Raw genomic sequence first — 18,144 nt, 5'->3', positions numbered from 1 at the left:
ATAGAATAAATAGAACTTTCATAATTTATTTTAATTTATTATCAAATAAAATACAAAAGCATTAATTTTTGTGTCTCTGTCCTTTGTATCTTGTTTTTTATGTTTTATCTTGTCTTGTTTTCAGAACCTTGTCTTGTTCTCAGAACCAAATGCAGTACTATGTCATGAATTTTCTCCTTTGAATTTCAAAGAGTAGTTACTAAGCATGGAAAACAAGGAAAAAGAAAAGTAAATAAAACGATCACTTTGAGCATGTAAAGTTGTAAACTCGATTGATCTAAAGTGCCTCAATCATATTTGTTAATCTCTTAACATCAATCAATATGAATTTGTTTTTTCTTTTTTGAAAACAAGAGCTCAACACAACAAGGTGGAGCAGTCAGAGCTAGTCAACAATCCGAGAAAACTAAATAAAATTACAACACGAATACGATCCCTAAGTCATCTCCGGCATAGCCATCAACAACAAAAGGGATTCACACTACTCCACTCGTTAGCGCTAATGAAGGTCATGTTGATAATTTCTTCAACGCCTTTACTTGTATTCTGGAATATCCTCCTATTCCTCTCCATCCAAATGTTCCAGAGAATCGCACAGAAGCACCTCAACCGCTGTTTTTTAGTCTCCTTACTCCTCGGTTCTTCTGTCCAACTTAGAAAGTGCTCTTTCATCGAACCCGGACAGGACCATTGTCGGCCAAAAGCTGAAATCCAAGAACTCCACACCTGCCAAGTAAAAGTACAGCCTAGAAACAAGTGATGTACATGCTCCACATCAGTATTACATAACACACATACATTATCTTCCTGAGAGATAATACCAAACCGGCTTAGCCTCTCCTTTGTATTCACTCGGCCTATTAGCACAAACCAAGTAAACAGCTCCACTCTTGGTGGAACCAAGCCTTTCCAAATAGTCCTAGTAAAGCTGAAGCTAGTGACCTCCTCTGGGAGCAATTCCTCCTGCAACACCTGCACAAATGAGTTAGTTGAAAAAATACCTTGCCTATCATATTTCCACACCACTCTATCCTCTCTGTTATGTACTAGTTTTACAGGTCTCAGGGCCTCATGCAAATGACTTAGAAGTTCCAACTCCCATTGAAAGAGCTCTCGTCTCCATTGGAAGTTCCAAATCCACTCTAACCCATCCCAAAACCCACAGTCCCGTATGACAGATCCCCCTTGGTTTGAAACAGAGAAGAGCCTCGAAAACCGATCCTTTAAAGCTCCACCAAGAAGCCAAACATCCTCCCAAAATCGTGTCCGTTGCCCATCACCCACCTCCATTGACAAGCCTGTAACCATCTTATCTCTAATATGTTGATTCGTGATATGTACTTGGCATATATCCTTCCATGGGCCTCCTCTAGATGGTAGTACTTGCGTTGATAGTAGCTCAGTTGGGTTCAGATTATGACAGGAACACACTACCTTCTTCCTTTGAGAACTGCCACCACCACTTAAACAACAGAGCAGTATTTCGAATCAAAGCACCCCCAACTCCCAACCCGCCTAGCTTCTTAGGAGCCTGCACCACTTCCCATCTGACTACTGCCATACCATTTCGACCATCCTCCTTACACCACAAGAATCTTCTCTGTAATGAAATCAACTTCTCAGCAACAGCTTTTGGCATCTTGAACAGACTCAAATAATACACTGGCAAGCTATTTAAAACTGATTTGATAAGCACCAATTTTCCAGCTTTATTTAACACCTTAGCTTTCCACAAACTGAGTTTTTCCTCTACTCTGTCTATGATAGGCTTCCAGGTCTTCACCAACCTCGGATTTGCACCTAAGGAGATTCCAAGGTATTTGACTGGAAGAGTGTCCCCCTTGCAACCCAACAACTTGCACATACGCCGGGCCCACTGCTCATCACAGTTGATTGGGATCAAGCTGGACTTATCAAAGTTGATGCTAAGCCCTGACATTAACTCAAAGCATCTCAGTATCCGCTTGTAATTCCTTATAGTCTCCTCTTCTGGTGGGCAGAATAGAATGGTATCGTCAGCAAACTGAATGTGTGACAGTTCTATACTGTCTCTGCCATCCAACAATGGTGATATCCGTCTGTTCCTAACTGCCTCTCTAATCATTCGATGCAGGACATCCACAACTAAAACAAACAAGAAGGGTGAAAGGGGGTCACCTTGTCTCAATCCTCTTTCCATTTTGAACACCTTAGAAGGCAACCCATTTATCAGAAGCGACATAGAAGCAGTGGTCACACATTCCATAACCCAAGCTCTCTATTTCTGTCTGAATCCCATCTTTTGTAGCACAGTGTCCAGGAAGTTCCATTTGACTCTATCATAGACTTTTTGAAAATCGAGCTTGATTATTGCTGCCTCCCTTTTCCTTAGTTTAAGCTAATGTACCGTTTCACATGCGATAAGTGCTCCATCATGTATTTTTCTACCCTTAACAAAAGCACTCTGAGTCTCCCCTACTAACGCTGGCATCACTGATCTCATCCTCCTTACTAAGACTTTGGAGATGACCTTGTAAACACATCCTACCATACTGATAGACCGCAAGTCTTTGATTTCCTCCGCACCAACAAACTTAGGCGCCAGCGCCACCTAAGTGATATTTGAATCCGCCGGTAGCTTGGACGTCTGGAAGAACCCCATCACTGCTGCCGTGAATTCTGTCCCAATATCCTCCCAGCACCTCTTAATGAAATTCATATTGTACCCATCAGATCCTGGTGCCTTAGAAGACTCACAGTCCCCTACAGCGTCTTGGATCTCTTCAGCCGATGGCAGAACTTCTAAATTCACAGCGTCTTGCTCATCTATCTTCTCCACCAACCCATCTCTAAAACCCATTATAGGAGACCGTTCTTGATGATATAAATCTTTGTAGAAATCTCTGATAGTAATCTTTATTCTGGCTAGATTCCTGACCCGTCTGCCGTTAATTATCAGTGTATCAATCCTATTATTCCGCCTCCTTGCTGATGCTATATTGTGGAAGTACCTTGTATTTTTGTCCATATCCTTCGTGTGCCCAGACCGGGACAACTGTTTCCAATGTACTTCTTTTCTCACATACCATCTCTCACAGCAAGTAACCAGCGCCTTTCTTCTAGCCTCCATCGTACCATCATACACTCCATTGCTTACCAAATCATCAATTCTCTTGATTTCTTCCTCAAACTTTGCAATCTTCTTGTCCATCTCACCAAAATTGTCCTTATGTCATCTCTCCAACGGAACTGTCAAATCCTTCAATTTATCTGTAAACTGTTTGTCCCCCAGACTTCTCCATTCCTCCTTTACGAATCTGAGAAAACCCTCATGTGTGAACCACGAGTCTAGGCTTCTGAACGGCCTTGGACCATCCTTGAACTTCCTGTCCTCAACTATGATAGGGCAATGATCTGACAAGCCCCTCGGCCCACCTCGAAGCCGAGTCTCAGGAAATTCTTCTACCCATTCTAAGCTAAGCAGGGCTCTATCTATACGACTACAAGAACTTCCCCAGAACCATGTAAACTTACGATCAGTGAGCGGCAAATCCACTAAGCTCATATCTTGAATCCAATTCTTGAATTCTTCCGCAGTCCGAGATAAACCAGTAGCACCCTTCCGTTCCTCCTCCCGTACTATTTCGTTAAAGTCTCCCAGAAAGCAACACAGAACTTGGCATAACCCTGCTATATAGCTCAACTCCTCCCAAATATGATTCTTACAATCTCTGTCATGTGCACCATATACCAGGATAAAGGCACAGTTGAACATACGCTTTAAAATTACTCCTTCAACACACAGCCACCTTTCCCCCTTATAGCAATTATTCATTTTAAACACTAAATCGTTCCATATTAGTAACAGACCTCCGGAGGCACCATTAGAACCTACATATTCCCAGCCTAAACCATCTTGTCCCCATATTTTTGTAACCTCAAACCTTGTCACTACCTGCTTTTTAGTCTCAATCAATCCAACCATATCTAATTTAAACTTATTCTTTAGGTCCTTCACCATTCGCACCTTTCCATCACCACGTAACCCCTTAACATTCCAAGAGCTAAAGATCATTTAAAAATGTTTTTACACACCTGTTTGTTATTTTTTGGTCTGCATCGTCTCATCTTCGCCTTCTGCTTTGCCACTTTTCTTTTACGAGCTATTTCTTCATTTTGTGCTTGAAAGATTGCCATAATATCCACATCCTCATCTTGCAACACAGCACCTGATTCTTTTCCCAGCTCCCAGGTCCTCCTGTTTTTATCAATATGAATTTGTATATATTATATATGTTATTTTGCACAATTGTCTGAAATATATTACAAAGCAAGCATTTGATTATTTGCAATCCAGAGTGGTGAATATATTACAAAATAAGCATTTGCCTGAAATTATTAATTATGAACATTTTTCTTGTAGTGGAAGAAAGCAAGAATATTCTTTGATACTTAGAGACCATTGAAAACATAAATTATAAAGGCACAATTGTTCTGTTACATCCAAATGATAAAGTAAAAATTTGATGTTTCATGGTTTCTTTGTCCTTTTGAAATGTCACAAGCCACTTGATGATTTACAGTCTAGAGTTTCTTCTGTGTTTGAGTCTCTCCAAGATGACAAACCAGATTGAGTGTTCAATTGTCAACAAGGTATATGGAATAGATGACTTAATTGCAACCTACATTCATAAGAAAAAGATTTATTGTTTAAGATGATATTCAAAAAAGAAATAAAAAAGTATCTATTATTTTTTATTTAATCTAACAAGCATGCATTATCAAATACACCAACAGTTTGTTATACAATCTTGGTCAATAATTTCATTTCTGCTTGACATTTTACCCTCCAAAATAAATCAAATAATAAAGCAATAACAAACTATATATTGTTGTATCTTTCAATCTATAACTTGGTTTCCATGAAAAAAGTGGATAATAAGCATTAGAAACATTATATATAAATAAAAAAATATCAGTTAATGTTAGAATCTTACCTCCAACTTATGATCTTACTTCAATTCTACTTCTACCACTTCTTCTATTTCTGCTGTTTCATCAATGGTTGTTTGCTGGTGTGAACACTCTCCAACTTGCAGCTGAGTGTTTCTGAATAATTCAGGATAACCATCAATTACAAATCTCTCAATGGTGGCGAAGCGATGCATGGCATTTGGGAGAGACAATAAATTAGGACAATTTGTGATGTACAATGTTTTTATACAATCCATAGTTGGTAGCCACTCAGGAAGCACCACAAGATTGATGCAGCTTGAAACCAACAAATACTGTAATGTCTTCGTACATCCTTGAAGCCACTGTGGCAAGATCACCAAATTTGGCATAGATACAAAATGTAGAACCTTTAACCTCAAATTGGAATTTTGATCATTATGTCCCTCTGATAATTCTAGCTTGTCACAATTATCAACTACCAAAGTATCTAACAGAGAAAAATGTTCAATATCAAGTGGCAGGGACCTTAGACTACTACAACCAGAAACAACCAATACTCTAAGACTTGGAAGTCTTGTTTTTGCAAACAAAGACTTCAGATTTTTGCATGATTCAACTCTTAGAGTTTGAAGTGAACTCAACCTTGCAATATCATCCTCTGGCAAACAATGTAGATTTGTGGTTATCTCCAAATGCCTAAGACTGATCAAGTTTCCTAGACCTTTAGGCAATGCCTCAAGCTTGGCACATCCACTAAGTATCAAAACTTCCAAGTTGTGTAGCCTGCAAATAGAATCAGGAAGTTTCTTGAAGCTTTTGTTATTTTCAAGACTTAGATATCTTAAATGCTTCAGGTTACCAATGGATTGAGGTAAGGTCTCATAGGTAGAGTCACTTAAATCCAAAAATTGCAAGTATTTGCACCTTGATGCCAATGCATTCAAGAAATCCATACTAGCAGCTCCCACTCCGGCAATGGGAAATAGTATGGTTCTAGCCGTTGCGGATATGGTGGTGACATCATTACTTAGGAAAGAGGCATTTCGAACATTCCAGCGTTGGCGGGATCCAAAGCTAGAACTTATTATGATTTGAGAGTATGTTCTTGCAACAGACTTTGCATAATCATGCACAAGACCATGTAGTTTGAAAGTAGAACCAGTTCCTTCGGCTGCACCTAACCAAATCAAGTCCATTGAATTCGATACATCATCCAAGACCAGGAGGAACTTGTTATTGGCAAGTTTATCTTTCAACTGATTCTTCAGTATCTCCATGTCTAGATTGCCAAGAGCATTAGCAAAACTAGAAGTTGAATAATTCAGAAAATCAATGATTTTACTAATCACATGCTTAATGTTTGAAGCTGATCAACACATACCCATATTTCTTGATGTGAAAGCTGGGCTATCCTCACATCATTGAACACAAGTTTGGCAACTCTAGTTTTTCCCACAATGGAAAGAACACTTTTGCTACCATTTTCCATCAAAAGCTCAATGATTCTTTCTTTGTACATCGGATGCATTCCCTCCTATGCACAACGCGGTTATCAGCAGCAATCTTATCTAACTTCCCCTTAACTTGTTTGATTCTTTGAGCCATCTTAAAACGGAAGATAAGTGGATTAGATCTTGAGAAGAAGCTACCTATCTTCGTAATGATAGTACAGCTTCCATGAACATTGGCAACTTGCTTTCGAATCGCAGCATTCAATCTCATCCATCAAGTCTTGACCATCATTGAAGATCCATTGCAGCTGGTGAAGCCATTCACGGACAGCGAAGCGAGCTTTGCAACTGTCACGCAATAAATACAACTTTTTTCATTTTTTATTTTATGAATTTCTTTTATATATAATGACTCATTTGATAACTAACAAAGCTGAAAGTTTACATGAATATGATTGCAAAATTGGATTTTCAGAGCAAAATCAATTTGTATTACCAACTTATTTTGTGGCTTTATCAACCAACTAAAATGTTACTTTAGCCTTTTAGCTCATCACCCAACTCAACCTACTTTTGACTACTGCATGCCACACATGAGTCATAGACATATATAATACGATGGAATCTATATATGCTGCTTTTTGTTTTGGTATCTAAATTATTTAATTATCTTTTAAAGTAAAAAAGAATGTTTGATGATTATTAAAATTTATTATTTTTAGTTATTAGTTAATTATAAATGTTTAAAAATATAAAGATAAAATATATTATTAGATTACTAAATTAAAAAAATTAAATTAAAGAAATTGAATTAATAGTTAAGTGATTACCAAAAACAATAAATTCTAATGATTTTTAATATTTTTTAAATTGAATATCTAATTTTTTTTTAAATATTAACTAATCATCTATTTTGACAAGTTAAATACTTATATAAGGTACTATAACAATCACCAAATAATATATAGGAATAAAATATATTATTTAAAAAGCACCACAACAACCACCAAATAATATATGTTTGTAACAGAGTTTAAAAATATATTTCAATTATTTAATTTAGGTCAAATTACATAATTAAATTAAATAGAACCAGATATATATGTACAACTTTTGAAAAAATATTATCTTTCGATTTTATTTTATTTTTATATAATTTGCTAGCTGGAGGTTCCAGCAGATTAATATATCTTATATTTATGTTGTTCCTAATTAAACTATTATTAATAGATGGAGCTAAAGTTTCGGAAGAAAAATTAATACAAATTATAAGCTATAAATATTTTTAAACTTTTTCAAAGAACGCCAAAAAGTATATTAACTTAGATATATAATAATGTATTATTATATTTATCGACTCAAATCACAACCTATATATATTAAATCAAATACAACAGCACTTCCATTCGGTTTATTTAATATAAATAATTAAGTTCAAACCCTTAATTTAAACCATACTTATATATAAGGTCGATCCATAAGCTTTTGTTAATAATCTATCCACAGTACAAGTAGCTCATAAGCTAACTTGATTTATTTATTGCAAGCTAAGCTTAAATGGATATTATCCTCGTGTCAATTTGGAGTTGGAGGTGTGACTATAATCACTGCAGATAAATTATCCCTTGGGTGTGGCATTGCCATAACATGTCCTTCAGGAACTGATGATGCAACCCAACATGAAACATGGACAGGTTTGTTTCCTTCACAAAATGCTACATCGTACAATCCAAACTCGTTCCACGTTGCTAGGGTGATTTGATATTTGAGACCCAAACTCTTAACATTGTTTCCACCATTATTTGAGCAGCTTTCAATTGTGATGACCCCACTTGATGATGAGGACGAGTGTTTCTTCACAAGAAAAGAAAATTTTGAACCCATTTGTATGTTATGTTTATGTTCCAAGTCTTTAACACAAAGCATGGCTAACTCCCTCCATGTTTCTTGATTGATACTCATGATCATCACATCAGTGGTGGAAGTGATCTTGAAAATCATGCTTTCTGCTCGCTTTCTGCTGAATGTGGGGCTGATTACATGGCTGGGGAGAACCTCATGATCTTTCACCAAAGGGTGGATAAATATGGATTTCTTAATTTCTCCATTTTGGGGTAACATTTCTTGGTATATCTCTGTCCATTTCTTGAGGAAGTTGTCAACTGCCAAAACCTCTGTCAATAAGAGGCTGCAGCTAATGCCAATTGAGTACCCTCCACATTCAAACTTAGTCACCTAAGACAGTGAGTGGGGAAAAACATATCACTTTCATTAAAATGTTCAAAACATTTGAATTTCATGATATGAGATCACTACGACAATAACGACAGATTGTGGCGGTTAAAAAACCGCCGCTAGACGTATACCAGCGGTTGGTTGACCCCTCCAAGAAAAGGCACGGGTAAATTTTTAGCGGCGGTTTTTGTTGACGGTTGGAATAATCGCTGCTAAATGAAATTTAGCGGCAAAAATATTTTCGGTGGTTAAGGATTGCTACTATTGGCCGAAACTAATTGATTCCCATCTTACGGTAGTTAGATAACTGCCGCTATATCTGTCGTTAAACTAGTTGATTTTACGACGGTTAATAGTAACCGCCGCTAAATTTTTTATTTTCGCTTTTTATTTAGTTAGTTTTTTTATTTTTATTTCAAAGCACGATCACCATTTTTCTATCTTTTAATTTGAGATGTTACATAATTATTTAACTAATTATGTATCCAATTATAATAAAAAGCATAACTCAAATAAAAAACAATGCTAGAATAATCTAAATTATATATAATAACTACCAAAACAAAAATAGTTAATAGCAATTTATCCTCAAAGTGCACTATTCATAAAGCAAACCGAAAAAATTAACTTTGAATTTTAGTTTGGCTGAAAAATAAGAGAAAACACTACTAGAAAACTAGTTATTACAAACGAATATTTCTGACGAATTTTATCCCACGGAAATATAGACAGAATTTCAGAAGGATTTTTTGTCGGAGAACAAAAAAAATGAATTAGCATAAATTACAGACGAAAAAGAGAATCCATCGATAATTCTATCGAAAAAATTAATTTTTTTCGTGGAAAATGGTTACAGACGGAAAATCCGTCTGTAATTAAATAGATAAAAACGCTGCGTTTTATTAAATTATTACAGACGAAAAATCCGTCTGTAATTTAAAATTTTTCCGTCAAAAATGTTGATATTAGCGTTTATGATCCTTTGTGCCCGAGCTCCATTCATTCACAGCACCAAATCAAAGGAGCTAAACCTAGCATTCCCCTCTCCGTCGACGAGCTTCTTCTTCTCCTTTCCTCACCCACAGCGCCACCGCCGGTCACCCTAACCGCCGCAGCCACCTTCTCCTTCTTCTCCTCTTTTTTAAGCACTGAACCAGTAGAACACAGCCCCTGTCTCTCTCGTTCTTTCTCGTTCGCAAAACAAAGCAACCTCAAGCTCCACCACCACTGCCCCTCAAGCTCGCATATCTTCTCAGCGCTACAGCCATCATCTCCTCCAGTCAATGCCGCGGCTACCTACGCGCAAGCCCTAGCTCCGTGGCGACCAAAATCGATTCCTCCGTCAGCCGCGGTTCCACCTCTCTCTTTCCCCCTGTTCGAACCGTAGAGACCAGGTTTTGGTTTTAAAATTCTTTTAATTTCTGTTGAGTTCAATTAATTTTGTTTAGTTAGTTTGATTTTAGTAATTACTTTAGTTAGATTTGTTTTCTGATTATTGGATTTTTAGGTTGTTAAAATAGGATTAGATTAGGTTTTGATTCTGAATAGCTGAGAAATAGGATTAGATTAGGTTTTCTGTTTTCACTTTCCTTTCTTGCTGGGGTTGGTACCTGGTAGTAGGTAGGTTTCTACTTTCTTCTGATTCAGGTAAAGACCTTGAAGGCTTTGAAAGAGAAATATATTGTTCACTGATTCAGGTAAAGACCTTGAAGGCTTTAAAGTATTTTTTCTACTTTCTACTCCAGAATTTTTTTAAATTAATAAAAGAGGAATATATTGTTCACTGATTCAGGTAAAGTCTTCACAGCTATATATACTTTTCCACCTGCACCTTTTCCACCTGTTTCTTTCAGAGGCAAGTATTAATGTAGCCATAGCACGTAGATAGGTTCCCCAATTCTATCCATTTTATTATTTAGTTAAAAGGAAGTAAAAAATCTTATCTATTGATTATGTTGTCTTTAACTTGTTGATCTGCAGATACATTATAATCACCAAGTGCTTCTTGATTATCTAATTTCAAAGGATACTAGAATAAGCTGTGCTAAATATCTTTTGAGGTATTTTAAATTTTGTCGTCAATCACATTACTTTCTCTTTCCTTGGTTTTAAATAAAATAGTTGGAAAAGGTTTTATAATTATAGGTACTAAACTATCTTCTTCTAACAACAACAACTAAGGATTTTCTATTTTATTGAGTTCTTTATTCCTTCTGCATGCAGAATCTTTGTTGCCACTTGGAATGTAGCAGGGAAGTCACCTCCAAGTTATTTGAACCTTGAAGATTGCCTTCACACCTCTCCACCCGCTGATATCTATGTTCTTGGGTAAATTATTAATGCCGGTTGTATAATGTGGAAGTCACCTTTTGTTCTGCAACATTTCTTGCTGAGAAATTTTTTGCATTTTCTTTTTGGCCTCAGGTTTCAAGAAATTGTACCTCTTATTGTTGGTAACATTTTGGGAACAGAAGACAATGGCCCTGCAAGGAAATGGCTTGCTCTTATTAGGAAGACCCTTAAGCTTGTTGGTTGAATGCTTGAAATAATATTTATTTGCATTTTCAAAATGGGAATCATATTCATCCTGTCTTCCTCATGAATTTTTTTCCTAGCAAATGTAGAATAATAATTCTTTTGTTTAAAGTTGAACTGGAGTAACCTAATTGGAGTTAGCTAAGTGGAAGTAATCTCTTAGAAAATGACGTGTAAATCTTTGATCTCTTAAGCACATCTTTATGTGCATCTACTGTCAAGTATTTCATGATGGAATTCTTATAGGATCAGCAATGCACTTATTTTACTACTAATTGCTTTTATTGAAAATTTCAGACTATATGATGAACTGCATACATGCTTTATTTTATTTGATTCTCTTATATGGTGGAACTCTAGTATGAAATTCTCAATGTCAAAGTGAAAGTTTCAATGGATGGGGATGCTTTCCATTGATTGATTCTATTAATATGCTTATAGGTTTTTTTCTTGTTAATTAGTTTTAGACATAATGTTTTTCAGCAATGCATGCTTTTTGTCTCTTATATATCTCACCGGAGTCAATTTTCGTTTAATAGTTGGAAATCTACATGGAGATCTTAAGTTGGCTAGATCTGCACTTGAAATGGCTGGTGTATTGAGTTCTGATGATCAAGACTTATGGACTGGTGGAAAAACGGTATGTGTCCTGTTTTTAGAAACCGATAGCTCTTAGTTTTAAAATTTAATTTTAATTTGAGTCACTCGTCTTTTGCCAATGTGTATAGAATTAGAATTTGATAGGTAAAGCAATAATGTGCTGGATTTCTTTTCTATGGATTGATATTTTATAGAAATACTAGAAACGTAGATTGATCTTCTCTTGTATTTTAAAATTAATTTTAAAAAATAACTTGTATGTTAGAACTTGGAATAATCCCTTAAGCTTGGAGAAAGGAATAGAAAATAATTCCTATTAAACCTCGATGAATTATTAAGGAGTTATTTGTAAAATTTTAAGAATCTTGTTATTACCTTCTGCTATTTAAATTTTTAATTAACTTTCCATAATTGGATCTGCCTGATCTAGGTAAATGGAAACCATGAGACTATGAATTTGGAAGGTGGTTTTAGATATGTTGATTCTGGGGCATTTGATGAGTGCAATGATTTCTTGGAATATGTCAATGATTCAGAGGATGGCTGGGAAGAAACTGTTACCGGTTGGGTTTATGTGTTTGAAAGGTGGAAGAACAACGAACAATGTCCAATAGTTACTGGGGTCCTTGGAATTTAGTGAAGGTATCATAAATACTTCTACTTAATGTGTGCCTCTTGTTTTCACTATTGTATAATTTGTGCCCTCGGAGCATAAGTTAATCTTTCAAACTACATTATTTGAATTTCAAAATAGATTGCATGCCAAACCTAACATGTTGATATATCTGGCATATAATATGATCGCATGTAGTCCTAGTTCCCTTTTGTATTGAATTTGATTGCAATATAATAAAATTATAGCAAATACTTTTGATGAAGCATGAAGGCCCCAAACTCGACGATGGTATGTCCTTTTTGAGGTTATTTCCCAATTTCTTTTTTACCAATAGCTAAAGATGGGTAGCTCAGTAATTTATTTGACTATATCTTTATTGTAATCAGACTAATGGTTATCTTGTTTTCAACTTTGTATATAGGTCAATGGGAATGAAATTGCTTCAATATCACTTCTGACATGGCAAAATGAGTTCTGGTATCTTTCTTTCATCATGTAAATTTGCTAAATGTGATTAGCCTCTATAATGTGTACACTCAATTTTAAAACATAAACTTTTAGGATTCTGGAGTCTTTTCCTTGTCTTCATGATAAAGTTCTCCAAGCTGCTGTTGATGTTATTGTGAGCCAATCTCCAAGCCAAAATGAAAGACAGGTCCAAATTTTTCAGGTTTTTCGTGCTTTTGGTTCTTTCATTACAGTTTCTAGGATTTTTAATTCAACTTTCCTTGCCACAGGGAATAACTTCTATCTTTGCTAATTTTGTCAAGAACTTCACCACGGGAAAAGCAGATCCAAATGCAAATCAACCAGCTCATCCTAATATTTTGGAGAATCTAGAACAAATATTCTCAAATCCTCCCTTCTTAAAGCCTTCATCAGACACAGTTGATCCACTTGATGATTTCGAGCTTGATTTAGGCATGTCCTTAATTTCTTCTTCTGCTACCATCTATATTTTATTTATGAAACTTTTTACTTTCTCTTGTAGATGATATTCATATTGGTCCTCTTTCCACTACATGTAATTATTTAAAACTAATTTGTAGTGGGAGCATGGTTGTCACTATAGTGAAGCAGGTAACACATTGGAAAAAGAAATAAAAAGAGAATCTAGCTATGGTTTCTGATTCCATTATGGTTTTCTCAGTTTCTTCTCTTACCAGGGCTCAAATTTGTTCATTGGATATATCGGGGATTCTCGAGCAGTGATGGGATCCAAGGACAGTAATGACTCCATGGTGGCAATTCAGTTGACCATTGATTTGAAGCCCGATTTGCAAAGTTTGTTATTTGCATCAGAATTCATCCTATCTCTTTGTTCCATGTGTGATTTTTGTATCAGAATTCATCCTTATGCCTTGATGAGGTAACCACTCAATAGTTTGTTAGCACTTAGCAGTGGAATCTTTCCATGTCTCCTCCACTCCGAATGTAACTGATTCTGATTCTTTCTAGGTCTGGGATGTTTTAAGCAATGAAGAGGTGGTTGAGATAGTATCTTCGGCACCAACACGGTCATCAGCTGCAAAGATTCTGGTAGATGCTGCAGCCCGGGAGTGAAAACTTAAGTATCCAACTTCAAAGATGGACGACTGCGCCGTGATCTGCCTATTTTTGGATGGTAAAATGGACACAGAATCTGACTATGACGAACAAGGCTTCTCTTCTGCAACCCTTCAGAGAAATCATTCTGGAAACCTGGTCGAGTCATGACTATACTTTGATGTCATATGTGAAATTCTTATTTGTTATATTAATATTCTGAGTCACATATTTTAGAAAACTTAAAGTGATTAATTGAAATAACCTGTCTTTTAACTTTTATTGAGTGTCAAAATTAAATATGAAATTGCATTTACTGATATCATATCAATGTTCTACAGTGCACAACGTTTAAATGCCCTAGGTGATGAGTCTAAATTGCTTCCTCTTTGGTGACAGGTAATTTATTTCATTCTAGCCAACTACTCTGCTAATTAGGAGCACTGAGTGATTTTCTATGTCTAGGCAAAGATTTCCTGCTTAAAGTGACTATTTCTGCTGTCTTTTTGTTTTATCTTGCTAAAATGCTTATGTTACCAAATTCTTTGGAACAATTATATGTTGGAAGTGCTCATCAATAATAAGGTGGATCTGTGAAAAAATTTTCCGTTCAATTTCTTCCATGTTTATTCTGTACTTATTATTGTTATATTACTAACTAATAAGTGTATGGTCCTATTCTTGCAATTAGACCCATACTTACTCCCAGTAGTCCAAGGCTGGAGGAGAAGAAAACATTGGAGAGGGAGCTAGCAAGGGCAAAAATGGACTTGGTATAGTTTTAGTATGGTTCGGATGAGGACTATGATGATGATGAGGATGAAGCTGACACTGAAGACTATAGCTGATAGTTTTAATATGGTTGAACAATATACTGGAAATTATAGTTGATGATCAATACACTTTGTTTATGTTTTGAATTATATTGACTTGCTTGTTTATAGTACTTTTCTTTTAGTTTGATAATACGATGAATTTGTTTATTTTTTGAAATATTATAAATATTCGAATACAAATTAGATAAAAATTTGTATTAAATTATATTTATTTTGTATGAAAACAAGTTTATTTTGTAAGGAAAAGTCTAGGGGGCCAGCAACTTTTGTGTTTTCTGGCCAGCACTTAACCATCAAAATAAAAGTGAATGATTTTCCACCATTAGATGTAATCTCATACCATTAAAAATACTATTGATGACCAATTGATGGTTACAAAACACCAAAATTGCTGGCCCCCTAGCATTCCTCATTTTGTAATTAGAAAAATAAAAAAAATTCTATTTTACCTTACTGACGGATTTACAGATGAATTTTTTGTCTGTAATCAGAGTGTGAGATGATTTTCCAAAGTTCAAATTACAGACAGAAAATCTGTCGGAAAATCCGTCTGTAATTACAGATTACAGACGGAAAATCCGTCTGAAAATCCGTCTGTAATTACAGATGGAAAATCTGTCTGAAAATCCGTCTGTAATTACAGACAGAAAATCCGTCCGAAAGTTCGTCGCCTTCGAAAAATGGATGGAGAATTTACAGAGGAAAAATCCATCGGTAACTAGTAAAAATCCGTCTGTAATTTTCCGACGGAAAAAAATTCGTCGGTAAATAATTTCCGATGAAACTTTTACAGAGAGACAAATTCCATCGATAATTTCGTCAATAACCAAAAATCTGTCTGTAATAAAGACTAAATCTGTATGTAAATCTGTCTGTATTAATCCATTTTCTAGTTGTGAAAAAAATGGTAAATCAAACTTGTACAAAATTATAATAATAAAAAATATAAAAAATAATTTTTAAATAATTGACATTAATCATTATTTTTTTATCTTATTTTTTAAGAATTTAGGATTTAAGATGAAAAATTAAAATAAAAAAATTGATTAATTCGGCTGAAAAAACAATATTATTTGAACAACTCAAACAAGCAACTTTTTCATATGGCTTTCTTTGCAAATATGCATGAAGGGCTATCCAGTAGTCACATTCCATGTGTCTTTATCATATATTTTGTATGCATCATTAGAGCTGACGATTTATCTAGACTCGACTCATCTAAATCTGCAGATTATACAAATTGACTCATATAAGTATAGTTTTTTTACGAACCATAAATTTTTAATCTATATCGTTTATGGCCAATCCAATCAACGAATTAAATGGATTAACTTGTTTAGTTTTTATTTTTTTTAAAAAAAATATTTATTAAAAAATATCACTTTTTGTTAAAAAAAAATTAAACAAACAGTATTTTTTTAGTCGATAGATTAAATTTTCAAATTAAATAAGAAGAATATGAATAAAAAAGTGCTATTTTTTTGCAAAATAAAAATAAATGGATAACTTATTTAGTTCACTAACTAACATACTTATTTAACTTGAAATTTAAATGGACGTAATTTTAAAAGAAAAAATTTGCCCATTTAAATAGAGAACGAATTTTAATCCATTTTGAGAATCCTATGCCCCACTAACTATAAAAGATATCAGGGTGTCCACTTAAAAGCTTATTATTGACGTGGGAGGTTATACTTTGAGCATGTAAAATTCGATTTTTATTTATTTCTTCAATTCCATTCGCTTAAATTATGAAGCTTTAAATTATGAAGCTTTTTAATTGTTGTTAGCATTTGGATAACAATCATGTTAGGGAATGAAGAGGTACCAAAAATCAGTCAAATGTTTTTGGGTGAATTCGAAATCTCTACATAAATGATATTTATGCTAAGCATTAAGATGTTTTTTCTACTAAATATCAGAATGTTTCTTTTTCATACTAAATTGATGTTGTTTTATATATTTTATAAATTTTTTTATATACTAAAAATCGAAATTATTGAAAGTTCCGTGATTTCTGTTCCTATTTCTTCAACGTATCATTCAAAATTTTAATTTGGGGTGAGAAGCAATTAATATCAAATATTATAAATTAAAAACAAATAAAATTAATTAAATATAATTATAAATTAGTTAAGTTGTTTACTTTTTGGCTGATCATCTCTTGGTTCCATATACTTTTCCTTTGAATAAATGCATTAGTAATTCATTAAGGTGGATACTCTCATGATGATATCTTTACATGAAAATAGCATTGTGAATTATTAGATGAGTTGATAAAGTTAACTAAATATGTTTGATTAATCATCATTGATTAATCATCAAGGATTCACAATATCATCTTCATATCAAGATGTCATCATGTGAGTATTTTCCATTCGTTAAACCCAAAGTAAAGTACATGTAGAAGAAATAATAGTACTTGCCTGAACATAGCACAAGGGTGAGAACTGAGGAGATGTTTCATCAATTTCCTTCCAGTAGACAAGCTCAGTCTCATTACTATTATTATTGTCTCTCTCATTCAGATCAAGAAACTGTGACAAGCTCCATTGACACTGTGCCGACAATAATCGAAAGCCAGAATCAATAGACACAATTTGCAGTCCCGTGTCTCTTTCCAGGAGCCTGGCAGCGAGTATAGGGTAGTCCACTAGGGCCATGCACAGTGACTCCACAATCCAACCATAAAAAGACCAACCACTCTCCTCACCATTATCGTTATTATAATAGAGCACTACTTTGTAGCACCCTCCAAAAATGGTCCTTGGCTGCATGGTATCATGGTCGTTACTGGCCATCAAGACTTTGCGAACTAGCCGTGGTTGAGTTTCCTTGCCCGGCATCATGGACTTCACGACTAAGGTCCGGACCTTTGGGAGGCTATGATCATCATCATGGGTGGCACCTTTATCAAGCACAACATCCATGATTTCTTGGGTTAAGTAATGGCCTTTCATAGTTGGAATGAATTGTACGGATTCTACTTCGAAATATATATATATATATATATATATATATATATATAGGTGAATGCTACCCAACCTCTTCTAAAATAACATGTAAGTTACTCTTCATTATGTGTCACATTGTAATTGGTCCTTGTCTTAACCATAGTTGGGTTATTTTATAATTTATTATTTGAGATTTATCAAAGCTCCACTCCTTGAAACACATTCCACTCCTTCCAAGCACCGTCGATTCGTGACAAGAAGCGCCAATGTCATCGCTATCTACTGCCCTCCCACACAACCTCTCTTTCTTTAGTGCATCATCTCTTAGTCACGTCGTTGAATTCCGTCGCCAATAACTTCGTCGTCGCAGTATAGTCAACGTCTCTTTTTGCCATGGATCACTGCTTATCCACATAATTAATGGTTAATTTTGGTTA

General features: G+C 34.9%; 2 protein-coding genes across 2 annotated transcripts; both read right to left on the bottom strand.

Annotated features, from left to right (window-relative positions):
* Positions 1–2,590: 2,590 nt before the first annotated feature.
* Positions 2,591–3,190, bottom strand: LOC107647520 (uncharacterized). Its single transcript, XM_016351591.1, has one exon. The coding sequence runs from the start codon at positions 3,188–3,190 to the stop codon at positions 2,591–2,593; it is 600 nt and encodes a 199-aa protein (XP_016207077.1).
* A 4,516-nt stretch (positions 3,191–7,706) lies between these two features.
* LOC107647522 (uncharacterized) lies at positions 7,707–17,737 on the bottom strand. Its single transcript, XM_016351594.3, has 2 exons — positions 17,180–17,737; positions 7,707–8,621 (listed from the first exon to the last, which is right to left on the bottom strand). Exons 1-2 carry the CDS (start codon positions 17,711–17,713, stop codon positions 7,962–7,964), a joined length of 1,194 nt encoding a protein of 397 aa, XP_016207080.2. The 5' UTR covers positions 17,714–17,737; the 3' UTR covers positions 7,707–7,961.
* Between the last annotated feature and the right edge of the window lie 407 nt (positions 17,738–18,144).

The sequence above is a fragment of the Arachis ipaensis genome, chromosome B6, assembly GCF_059453495.1.
Source record: "Arachis ipaensis isolate K30076 ecotype BB chromosome B6, ASM5945349v1, whole genome shotgun sequence".
NCBI lineage: Eukaryota > Viridiplantae > Streptophyta > Magnoliopsida > Fabales > Fabaceae > Arachis > Arachis ipaensis.
Note: the sequence above shows the minus strand (reverse complement) of the source record. Positions and strands in the feature narration are given on the sequence as shown.